The sequence below is a fragment of the Palaemon carinicauda genome, chromosome 33 (assembly GCF_036898095.1).
Source record: "Palaemon carinicauda isolate YSFRI2023 chromosome 33, ASM3689809v2, whole genome shotgun sequence".
Lineage (NCBI taxonomy): Eukaryota > Metazoa > Arthropoda > Malacostraca > Decapoda > Palaemonidae > Palaemon > Palaemon carinicauda.
The window spans coordinates 79,841,946-79,854,073 of NC_090757.1; the positions used below are offsets into that span (position 1 = coordinate 79,841,946).

General features: G+C 44.8%; 1 protein-coding gene across 1 annotated transcript in view; it reads right to left on the reverse strand.

Annotated features, from left to right (window-relative positions):
• The window catches only part of LOC137625997 (transmembrane reductase CYB561D2-like), a 249,978-nt gene extending 240,868 nt beyond the window's left edge, over positions 1–9,110 (reverse strand). Inside the window, exon 1 of the mRNA XM_068357082.1 lies at positions 8,853–9,110. Coding sequence (XP_068213183.1) covers positions 8,853–8,966 — 114 coding nt within the window. The 5' untranslated portion in view covers positions 8,967–9,110. The remainder of the gene's footprint in view (positions 1–8,852) is intronic.
• Positions 9,111–12,128: the final 3,018 nt, after the last annotated feature.

Genomic DNA, 12,128 nt, shown 5'->3' on the forward strand with positions numbered 1-12,128 from the left:
AAGAACATTATCGCTGAAGGTGGATACAAGCCGGAACAAGTGTTTAATATGGATGAAACCGGCTTGTTTTGGAAGAGAATGCCGTCGCGAACTTTCCTGTTCAAAGAGGAAGCCAAAGCCTCTGGCTTTAAGGCATTCAAGGATCGCGTTACCCTCGTGATGTGTGGCAATGCTGCTGGATTTTTGTTTAAAGCCGGGGGCTTATTTATAAGTCGAAAAATCCTCGCGCTTTGAAAAATAAAAATAAGAATCTCCTTCCCGTGTACTGGATGCATAATCAAAAGGCATGGATTACGAAGATGCTGACCTCCAACTGGTTCCACCAGTGTTTCATCCCGCAAGTCCATGAATATCTCTTAGAGAAGGGCTTGCCATTCAAGATCCTTCTCCTTATGGATAACGCTGGTGGACACGCAACTGACCTGTCGCGTGAGGGCGTTCAGGTTGAGTTCCTGCCACCCAACACCACGTCATTAATTCAACCGATGGACCAGGGGGTTATCAGGGCGTTCAAGGCCCTCTACACGAAGAATACCTTGGCGGACCTCGTTGCGTGTGTGGATGCTGCCCAAGATGACGAGGATGAAGATTTCAACTTGAAGGCGTACTGGCGGCAGTACACCATAGCCACGTGCCTGCAGAATATTCAAAAGGCACTTCAAGAGATGAAACCTGCAACCGTGAATGCGAGCTGGAAGAAGTTGTAGCCCGAGATTGTTTACGACGACAAGGGATTTACTCCGTCGGAAATCCAACACTCTGCAATACGGAAATCTGTGCAGTTGGCTGCCATAATTGGGGGTGACGGGTTTGGCGACATGACGACTGAAGACGTCGACGAGTTGTTGGACTGCCATTCCCAGCCCCTAACTGACGCAGACCTTGAAGACCTGACGAAATCGGCAAGTGAGGAAGAGAGTGAGGGTGCCCAGGAAGAGACCCAAGAAAATGTCGAAGAAACGGGCTTAACATTAGAACGGCTTGCCAAGTTCTGCAACCATATGAAGGAGGCGAAAGAAATGTTACAAGAGTGGGACGAGGATATGGTTCGCTCGATGCAATTCTCAAATAAGGTCGATGACATCATGACTCCCTACAGGATGCTCTTGGATCGAAAAAAGAAGCAGCGGCAACAACTTCCGATCACAATGTTCTTCCAGCCTCGCAAAAAAGAGCCAGTTCCTCCTGCTAGTACGCCTTCGGAAGAAATTGAAGAAGTTGAAGAGGTGTCCCAGGAAAAGGCACCTCCGTCTGAAGAGACGTAAAATACTATCATTGACTGCACAGTAGAACACATCATCAGCTTCATCATCATCATTTCTACTGTGCAGCAAATTCATCGCCATCGTCATTCAAGTTTTTCTTGAACTTCTTTCGTGGTGAGTACAGTAACAATCTTTATTTTTTACTTTAACCTGTTTTATAGTTTAGTAATGTACAGTACGTACTGTATGCATTAAGTTAAAGGGAAGGTTTTAAAAGTCTACATGTTGTAACCTATCATATTTTTTTTGTTTAAAATTTACATTCGTACGTAAAACAATCTCTCTCTCTCTCTCTCTCTCTCTCTCTCTCTCTCTCTCTCTCTCTCTCTCTCTCTCTCTCTCTCTCTCTCTCTCTCTCTCTCTCTCTCAAATTGTTTTCCTGCTTTGCTACGTACAAGTACTGTATAATTTATATTTGTAAGGTAACATATTTTGTAAATGCTTTTACTGTAAATACTGTATGTACTGTATCATTATTTATCACTATCATCATGCGCGTTAAATGCCTTGTTTGTTCTGAGCGTGGTTGTTTACTGAGCGTACACGCCGTCGTTTCAGGCGGCGTCATAAAGAAAAAGATTTCATTTGGAAGTCCTAAGAAAAATACGTAAACTAAAACATTGGTAATAAAAAAATCAACATACAGTACTGTATAATCAATATAATCGATGCAAAAACTAACCTATATATGTGTACTGTACACTAAATGAGTTTGTTTCTTCATTATGATCAGAGATGAACGTAAACAAAACATTGGTTGCCATTTTTTATCGTGCTTTTTAGGTGTTTAGGAAACACATGATATAAAATTGCCTTTAATATTTGTGCCTGTTTTAGTTTAGGGTGCTGTAGTACATGCATTAAGTGTTCTGTACATTAAAGGGTGGTTTGTTAACAGTACTACGTATAAGGGAAGGTTTTAAAAGTCCGAATATACATGTTAAATAAATAGGTAAATATGCTGTCACTACTTCGCGGATTTTCACCTATCGCGCCCGCGTCTGGAACCTATCTACCGCGATAAACGAGGGTTCACTGTATATATATATATATATATATATATATATATATATATATATATATATATATATATATATATATATATATATATATATATATATATATATATATATATATATATATATATATATATATATATATACACACACATATAATATATATATATATATATATATATATATATATATATATATACAGTATATCTAAAGTAGGAAGATGTGATGTAGTTTGTGACGAGCCGAGAGAGGAGTTGTGAAATCAAAGGCAGATTGGAAACGACTGAGCTATGTTGTTGTGGAACACTCTCCTTATATACAAAATCTCAAGGCAACAGGACATGACAAGTTCACAAGGCAGACAATATCACAAAGGAAAAACCAGACTTGAATTTTCATGTTCGTTTTAGTGCGAGGGAGGAGCGAAGATACAAGCATAATATATACAAAAGGAATTATGTACAATTGTGTGAAACACGGTTGGTACATGGCTCCCCCCCTAAAAATGACATACTGTACATGTTAAATAGGGCGCCCTGATCTAGAGAGGCGAACTGTAGGCGGGTCATCTGGCAGAAGATAAGCAGGTTTTAGACGATCAATGGAGACCCAGTCTTCTTTGCCCCGAATGTTTAGGAGGAATGCTTTCGGACTGCGTTGGATCACAAGGAAAGGTCCCGTGTAAGGGGGCGTTAACGGTGGCTTGCTGGTGTCGTTGCGCAGGAAGACGTGCGTTGCAGAGTGCAAGTCCGTTGGTATGTGATGCTTTGCTGGGGGCTTGTAAGTCTGGCGGCACGGAGTAAATTTTCCCACGACGTGACGTATGCGCTGGAGATCGTCGGAGGAGGTTGTAGAAGGAAAAAACTCGGCAGGGACGACCAACGGGTCGCCATACACCATTTCGGCTGCCGAGACGTCGAGGGCGTCTTTAGGAGTGGTCCTTAGTCCAAGGAGGACCCAGGGAAGCTGAGTAAACCAGTTGCAATCCTTGCAGCGGGACATCAAAGCTGCTTTGAGGGTGCGATGAAAACGTTCAACCATTCCATTGGCAGCGGGGTTGTAGGCCGTTGTCTGATGTAGGGTGATGCCCAGGAGATTCGCTAATGACGTCCATAATTGAGAGGTGAAAGTGGTTCCCCTGTCAGAAGTAATATGCTCAGGGATACCGAATCTTGAAATCCATCCAGAGAGTAAGGCAGATGTACATGAGGCGGACGTTGCAGTTTCCATGGGAATGGCTTCAGGCCAACGAGTGGAGCGGTCGATGACGGTAAACAGGTAACGATGTCCTTGTGATGTGGGTAGGGGGCGTACAACGTCGACGTGAATGTGTGCGAAACGACGCTGAGGTTGAGGAAAGGTGCCCACTCCTGAATCCGTGTGTCGATGTACTTTGGAAGTTTGGCAAGAAGTACAGGCACGGACCCAATCCTTAGCATCCTTAGAAATGCCGTGCCAAATGAACTTTGCCTTCAGTAGCTGTGCAGTAGAACGGCACGAGGGATGTGAAAGGCCGTGGATGAAATCAAACACCTGTCGGCGCATGGGAGCAGGAATCCAAGGTCGCGGTCTACCAGTACTGACGTCACAGAGGAGGGTGGTGTTGGAGTTTTCGAGGGGAAAATCCTCCCAACGGAGGGACGTGCAGGATGTCCTACAAGCTTGATACTCTGGATCCTGTCGTTGGGCTTCAGCCAGGGCGTTGTAGTCCAATCCCAGTTGAACGGCAGCCAACGTGTTTCTTGACAGGGCATCGGCAACGGGATTCATTTTCCCAGGGACGTATTGGAGGGTGCAATTGTATTCAGCCACGGCGGAGAGAGATGTCGGCGTTGAGGGGGCGGACCAGGCGTCAGACTGTCGAGTGAAGGCGTGCACCAGAGGCATGTGGTCTGTGCGAATGACGAAGGGCGTACCTTCTACGAAATGGCGAAAGTGACGGACAGCCAAGTGCACCGCCAGCAATTCTCGATCGAAGGTAAAATAACCCGATTCTGCCTTGGACAGTTTTCTGCTGAAGAAGGCCAATGGGCGGGGCGAGCCTTTGACCACCTGCTCGAGTACTGCACCAATAGCGACGTCGCTGGCATCGGTGGAGAGAAGGAGAGGGGCGTGTGGGATAGGAAAAGTGAGAGCCGCAGCAGTTGATAGGGCCTTCTTTGCATTGCAGAAGGCTGCTTCTTGAAGGGGACCCCACTTCAGGTCCTTTGGCTTGCCCTTGAGGGAGGCGTAGAGGGGAGCAAGAGTGGCGGCAATGGCTGGCAGAAAACGGTGATAATAGTTGATCATGCCCAAGAATTCCTGCAGAGCTTTGACGGTCGAGGGCGTTGGGAAATTCTGAACGGCTGCTACCTTCTCAGGGAGGGGATGGACTCCTTCAGGAGTGATACGGTGCCCTAAGAACGACACTTCGTTGGCGCCAAAGGTACACTTGTCGTACCGGACTACAAGGCCGTTTTGTTGCAGGCGGTCGAGCACGATGCGCAGGTGACGGGGGTGTTCCTCTTTTGAGGAGGAGAACACAAGTATGTCGTCCACATAACATACACAGAAAGGGAGGTCCCCTAAGATGCCATCCATGAGACGTTGAAACGTTGCCCCAGCATTACGAAGGCCAAAACAGGAGTAATTGAAGGTGTATGTGCCAAACGGAGAGGTGATGGCGGTCTTGGGGATGTCTTCTGGGTTCATAGGCACCTGATAATACCCCTTCAGGAGGTCGAGCGTAGAGAAAACCTTTGCTTTGTGCAGGTAGGAGGTTACATCGGCAATGTTTGGGAGGGGGTAGTGATCCGGTTCTGTTTGCATGTTCAGGCGCCTGTAATCCCCGCACGGACGGAGGGAGCCGTCTTTCTTCAGAACGATGTGTAAGGGTGACGACCATGGGCTGGAGGCCTTTTGGCAAAGGCCCATTTTCTCCATTTCGGCGAACGTCTGTTTGGCGGCTGCCAATCGTTCCAGTGCCAGACGTCTGAATTTTGCGAAGACTGGGGGTCCCGTCGTCTTGATATGGTGATAAATACCGTGCTTGGCAGGAACCGTGGGCGTTTGGTGAACTTCTGGACGGAAAACTTCCGGGTACGACGTGAGGAGGTGGGCGTAGGCATCCGTGGGTGCGCTGATGTGGAGAGCGAGGTTAGAGGGGGCGGGTTGAAGAGGTGTCGACAAGTACGAGTCTGCGTTGACCAATCGTCGGTGGGCGACATCGACCAGAAGGTGGAAATGGGAGAGGAAATCCGCACCGAGGATTGGCATTGTGACGTCAGCAACGAGAAACTTCCAATTGAATTTACCGTTTCCGAACGATAATGTGAGGCTCTCGTAACCGTAGGTGGGTATCGCAGATCCGTTGGCAGCTACCAAGCGGACGTCGGCAGATGTAGACAGACTACGTTGTGCCTTGAAGAGTTTCCTTGGCAAAAGAGAACGACAAGCACCCATGTCTACCAAAAATCGCACGCCCGTTCCTGCATCCTGTAAAAAGAAAAGATTAGAAACATGGAAGGCCACCGCCACAAGCGATGGCCTACTTACACGTTTTTTGGCCACTGACAATCTTTGGCACATTTCTTCGCGGTTGCCCCGAATCTGAAGTGGTAGTAGCAAAACTGCGGTGGATGGGAGGTAGTAAGTGGCTGTAGAAGTCGTTTGTTGGGGCGCGAGCGATTGGGGGGTGGTGGACGGCTTTGTCGCCGCTTCGGCACGTCACGGGGTAGGCGTATGTCCAACGGCATTCATGTCAGCTTCAGTTGTCGTTGAATAGGCATCCTCGTCGTCAGGGGTGGAGGCGTTGATGGAGGTCTTGAAGTGGCTGTCCATAAGGGCGTCGGCTTTGGTCATCAAGTCCTTTATGGGTAAACTATCGACATCGGGTATGGTAGCGCGCACAGGTTCAGGTAAACGGCGTATCCAAAGGGCACGGAGTAGGTTCACCTCACGAGGAGAGCCGTCTGCGGCAGGTTGAAGGCGAGCGATACTGGTCATTTCCCTGAGGGCAAGCGAAGCCCTTTGATCCCCCAACGGTTGTTGCGAGAGCTGAAAGAGCTTTGCTATACAGGCGGCTGGCGACGGCGAGTACTGCTGCAGAAGGTATGATTTGAGGTCGTCATACGCTATTGGGGTGTCTCCTTGTTCACAAAGCCAGTCGGATATTTCTGGGAAGGTGTCCTCGGGTATCGCCGCGAGAACATAATCCGCTTTGGTGGTTGAGCGAGTCACGCCCCTGATACGAAACTGGACTTCTGCGTGCTGAAACCAAGCAAACGCCTCTACGCTGGCAAACGATGAAAGTTTGAATGGAGCGGCTGCAGCACCAACTGCCGTAGAGTCCGCCATAGTACCAACGATGAAGGGGCGAGGGGGTGGGGGTGGAAGGCGGTGGGAGCGAGTCGACTTCCGGGGTCACCAATGTGACGAGCCGAGAGAGGAGTTGTGAAATCAAAGGCAGATTGGAAACGACTGAGCTATATTGTTGTGGAACACTCTCCTTATATACAAAATCTCAAGGCAACAGGACATGACAAGTTCACAAGGCAGACAATATCACAAAGGAAAAACCAGACTTGAATTTTCATGTTCGTTTTAGTGCGAGGGAGGAGCGAAGATACAAGCATAATATATACAAAAGGAATTATGTACAATTGTGTGAAACACGGTTGGTACAAGTTCTAAGGGAAAAGTATGGGAAATATGTCTGGGTAATAAGCAAAGCTCTACCTCCAGTTTGTTTCTTCATTATGATCAGAGATAAACGTAAACAAAACATTGGTCGCCATTTTTTATATCATGCTTTTTAGCGTGTTTAGGAAACACATGATATAAAATCGCCTTTAATATTTGTGCCTGTTTTAGTTTAGGGTACTGTAGTGCATGCATTAAGTGTTCTGTACATTAAAGGGTAGTTTGTTAACAGTACTACGTACAAGGGAAGGTTTTAAAAGTCTGAATATACATGTTAAATAAATACGTAAATATGGTGTCACTACTTCGCGGATTTTCACTTCGCGGGTCTGGAACCTATCTACCGCGATAAACGAGGGTTCACTGTATTACAGTTTCAACCATTATGAGAAATCTATTATATTAATATTTTTCCCGAGTAAAGCAAGTCTTTTGTAGTATTTCTGTATAATATCTGTCGCAAATGCCTAGTTCTTTATAAATCGACGATCAAACTCACGCTACTCATGTCTTCCTCCCAGATTTTTTCTAAGTCTGTTGTTATTGTTGACTGTCTTGTTTTTGCTCAAATGAGCCCCGTAACCAGTATAATCCGTAGACAAACTAGTCCGCTATGAAGTCTTACACGTTTGGCCAATCACAGCGCCTATCCACTATGACGTCTTACAGGTTTGGCCCATCACAGCGCGACAATACATTATCTTAACCAGGCATTTCATTTCGTTCTTATACATGGACCCCGTAGCAAGCACGTCATCTCATGTTGCACAAGAAGTTGAAATTCCATCTTCTTGTCCTGACTGTTTCCTAACTTATAATGAATTTGTTGTAACTTATTCGGGGAATACTGTATTGAAAAACTAGTGGATTTGTGCCAGAGACACAATTTAATTTTACAAAATAAAAATTGTCCTGCATGTCAAGGAACCTTCGCAACGGCTTCACGTTTTCCTCAAAGCAGCAGCACATCTTTATGAACCAACAGTTTAAGGTAAGCTTCATTAATTCATAGAGTATATTATAATGGTGATAGTATAACGATGTATACAGCAGTACTGTACCATCACTTTGGATTTGGTTTGATGGATGTGTTAGGTAGTGGCCGTAAGGGGGGGTCGCAGAGGCTAGGCCTATGTAGGGGTACAGGGCCCTAGGTTAGGTGGTTGTATTAGGTTCGGTAGTGCCCCGAAAATCACTGTGGTCTTAAGGGGGGGTAGCAGGGGGAGCGGAGCCCCCCGGTAGGCCTAGGTAGGGGTACAGGGCCCCTAGGCTAGGTCAGGTGGGTTTATTAGGTTCGGTAGTGCCCTGAAAATCACTGTGGCCTTGAGGGGGGGGTTGCAGGAGTCCGTCCCCCCCCCTGCGGTAGGGCTAGGTAGGGGTATAGGGGGAGGGGTGGTGGAACGATAAGTATTCATTTATTGCAAATATCATTTGACGCCCCCCCCCCCAAAACCCCGGTTCCCACCTGGTGTCCCCCATAATTGTTGGGATGAAGTAGGGTCGGTATTTTTGTAGTGAATTACAGGGCAATGTAACCTAGGAAAAAAACTACTGTTTCTTATAGAAAAAATTACGCTCTCTTAAAAAAGACACTCGTTTATGTTTATATATATATATATATATATATATATATATATATATATATATATATATATATATATATATATATATATATATATATATATATATATATATATATATATATATAAAGTTAGACTAAAACTAATGATGGACCCACTGCCCTGATATCTACACCGTTGTTCATTCCTATTAGTAAATTGAACAGAATATTGGTTAATGTTATAGATGAATGACAAAAATTCTAGCTACTATGGTAGTAGCAATGCACGGTAAATCTTCAACTATACGACATTTGTAGGAAAATACTTACTGAAAATGTCATTAGTACAGGATGAAAGGAAAATAAACTAGACCCCAGTTTGGCTATGACGGCAATATAAACTAGAAATGTAACTCCAGCGACACGAAATACAATATGAAGCATTTTCACTGTTGACTGTATAAGTTCGTGACTCCGTGCGTAGCTCGTGATTCTCGAATTTCACTTGTATAAACTCATGTGACATAACACATGTTCATCTTCTGTTTCCTGGATTCCTGGATCCTAATTGCTAATGCTAGCACGGTAGCACCGTAGCACCGCAAAATAGGTTTGCGGCCACTCTATTGCATTATCGATATGTACAAAGCTTCTAAGCTTACTATTATAATTATTATTATTATTATTATTATTGTTGTTGTTGTTGTTAACTAAGCTACAACCCTAGCTGGAAACGCAAGACGATATAAGCTCAAGGGAAAAATAGCCCAGTGAGGAAATACAGACACGATATAAGAACTAATGAACAATTAGAATAAAATATTTCAAAAACATTAACAACATTAAAACAGATATTTCGTATATAAACCACAAAAAGACCTCTGTCAGCCTGTTCAACATAAAAATATTTGCTACAGGTTTGAGCTTTAGAAGTTCTACTGATTCAACTACCTGGTTAGGAAGATCATTCTACAACTTGGTTATACCGGGAAAAAGAAAAAAAAAACTTCTTGAATACTGAGTATTATTGAGGCTCGTGATGAAGAAGGCCTAACTATTATAATTAACGGCATGCCTAGTATTAGGTACAAGAAGGAACTGTCCAGGGAGATCTGAATGTAAAACGTGGTCAGAATAATTATATATATATATATATATATATATATATATATATATATATATATATATATATATATATATATATATATATATATATATATATATATATATATATATATATATATATATATATATATATATATATATATATATATACATATATATATATATATATATATATATATATATATATATATATATATATATATATATATATATATATATATATATATATATATATATATATATATATATATATATATATATATATATATGTATATATATATATATATATATATATATATATATATATATATATATATATATATATATATATATACATATATATATATATATATATATATATATATATATATATATATATATATATATATATATATATATATATATATATATATATATATATTGTAAGGACACCGATCCCTTCGTCGTCCAGAAAATCGACAAACTACTTATTTATTTGAATTCTCTTTTCGCTACACTGTGGTTTCCCATGAATATATATTCTGCTCTACCAGAGCTACACTTTGACATATGTATCATTTCATCACATCTTTCTGTTAACTCATAATTCGTATATTTGTAAGTGTAAGAAAACACATATATTTTGGCGGGCACTTCAATCTGATTTGGCGCCAGCGCCATCCTACCTTTCCGTCCGCACCTTGTAATATACTCCCGTGCACATTTGAATAAAGTATCAGTTGATCTTGGTGACGCTTGTCTCACTGTCCTTACAACTGGTGACCCCGGAGTTGAAAGTAGCATCAGCGGTTTTGGCTTTGCCATTAACGGACTTATTACGGCCGTGCTACCTTCTCCATACTCCGTTACCTTAGGCACGAGCCTACCTTTGGTTCTCCCACACTTCGGTGAACGTAAGGCAGTAGGATGAGCTTAACCGACATATCAACTTCTCACCTCTTCGCCGACTCGTCGTCTGGCCACGATGCAGGAAGCAACACGCCCATCGCACCCAACGGCCTCGCCTCCATGCCCAAAGTCAAACTGCCGCCCTTTTCTCAACACAACACCGCTTCCTGGTTCCTGAGAGCGGACGTATTCTTCCGCGTCGCTAGACTCAGCAACTCCTGCGCCAAGGCTGACATTGTTCTCCCCTCCATACCTGAAGAGGTATTCGACAAGATTTCCCCATGGCTCGACGCCCAGGCCGGCCAAGTTTCATACGACGACCTGAGAACGAAACTCATCGGTATCTACTCCCTCTCCGTCTCAGCAAGGGCACAGAAAGTACTGGACCTCGCCGGCAAGCCCATGGGTGACACCTCTCCTGTCGAGGCGTGGGACGAGCTAACCGGCCTGCTTATGCTCCCCGAAACAGACAGCAACGGCCGACGACGTGAGATTAGCTTATCTCGCGAAATCTTTCTTCGACGCCTACCACAGGACGTACAGGCCCAATTGACAGACGCCGACACGCTCCCGATGAACGAACTCCTGTTGAAGGCTCAGAAGCTCCACGAGGCCTCCAAAGCATCTCGCCTCGGAGCATCATCGTCAACACCGCCTCCGCTCTCCTCCTTCAGCAGCTGCTCTTCCATAGACTCCTCGGCAATGGCCCTTGAGGACGACGAGATCAACATTCTATCAAGAAAGAAACCACCGCAACCGAACCCTAGGACTAACCCAGCATGGTGCTTCTACCACCAACAGTTCGGCAGTGACGCCAAGAAATGTAGAGCACCATGCACTTTCCCTAGTAGATGACGCCAGAAGCATCCACCTGCCACCATCGCAGCCGCAGTTAACCAAAACAAGAATGGTTTCTATATCCTCGATACCATTTCCAACCGTAGACTCATGGTGGACACCGGCGCAATGCAGTCAACGTTCCCACCTTCCAAGTCCGACCTAGACCGTGGTCCCAACAAAAACGCTCCCTCACTCATCGCCGTCAACGGATCTCCCATACGGTGCTATGGTATCAAGACCCTCAAGATATCTATCATGGGCTGTTCGTATTCTTGGCCCTTCACTATCGCTGACGTCAATCGCCCCCTCCTCGGTGCGGATTTCCTCGCCCACCATGGACTCCTCGTCGATGTCGCTAACAGACGCCTCATCGACACTGGAACCTGCCAATCCCGCGCCCTACAACACGGCCCTGCAACAATGTCCGTATCCGCCGTAACGACGCACCCCTACGCCGACCTCCTACGAGAATTTCCCGAGGTTTTCAAGCCCGAGCTCCGACACTCGCCAGGTTCCCCGTCCAAGCATGGAATCTACCACCACATCACAACGACAGGACCTCCCACTCACGCCAAATTCCACCGCCTCCCGCCCCAGAAACTGAAGGATGCCAAACGCGCCTTCGAGGACATGGAACGCATGGGTATCTGTAAGAAAGCATCGAGCCCCTGGGTATCACCCCTGCACATGGTTAAAAAGCCGGACGGGTCCTGGAGACCTTGCGGCGACTACAGGCACCTCAACCTCATCACA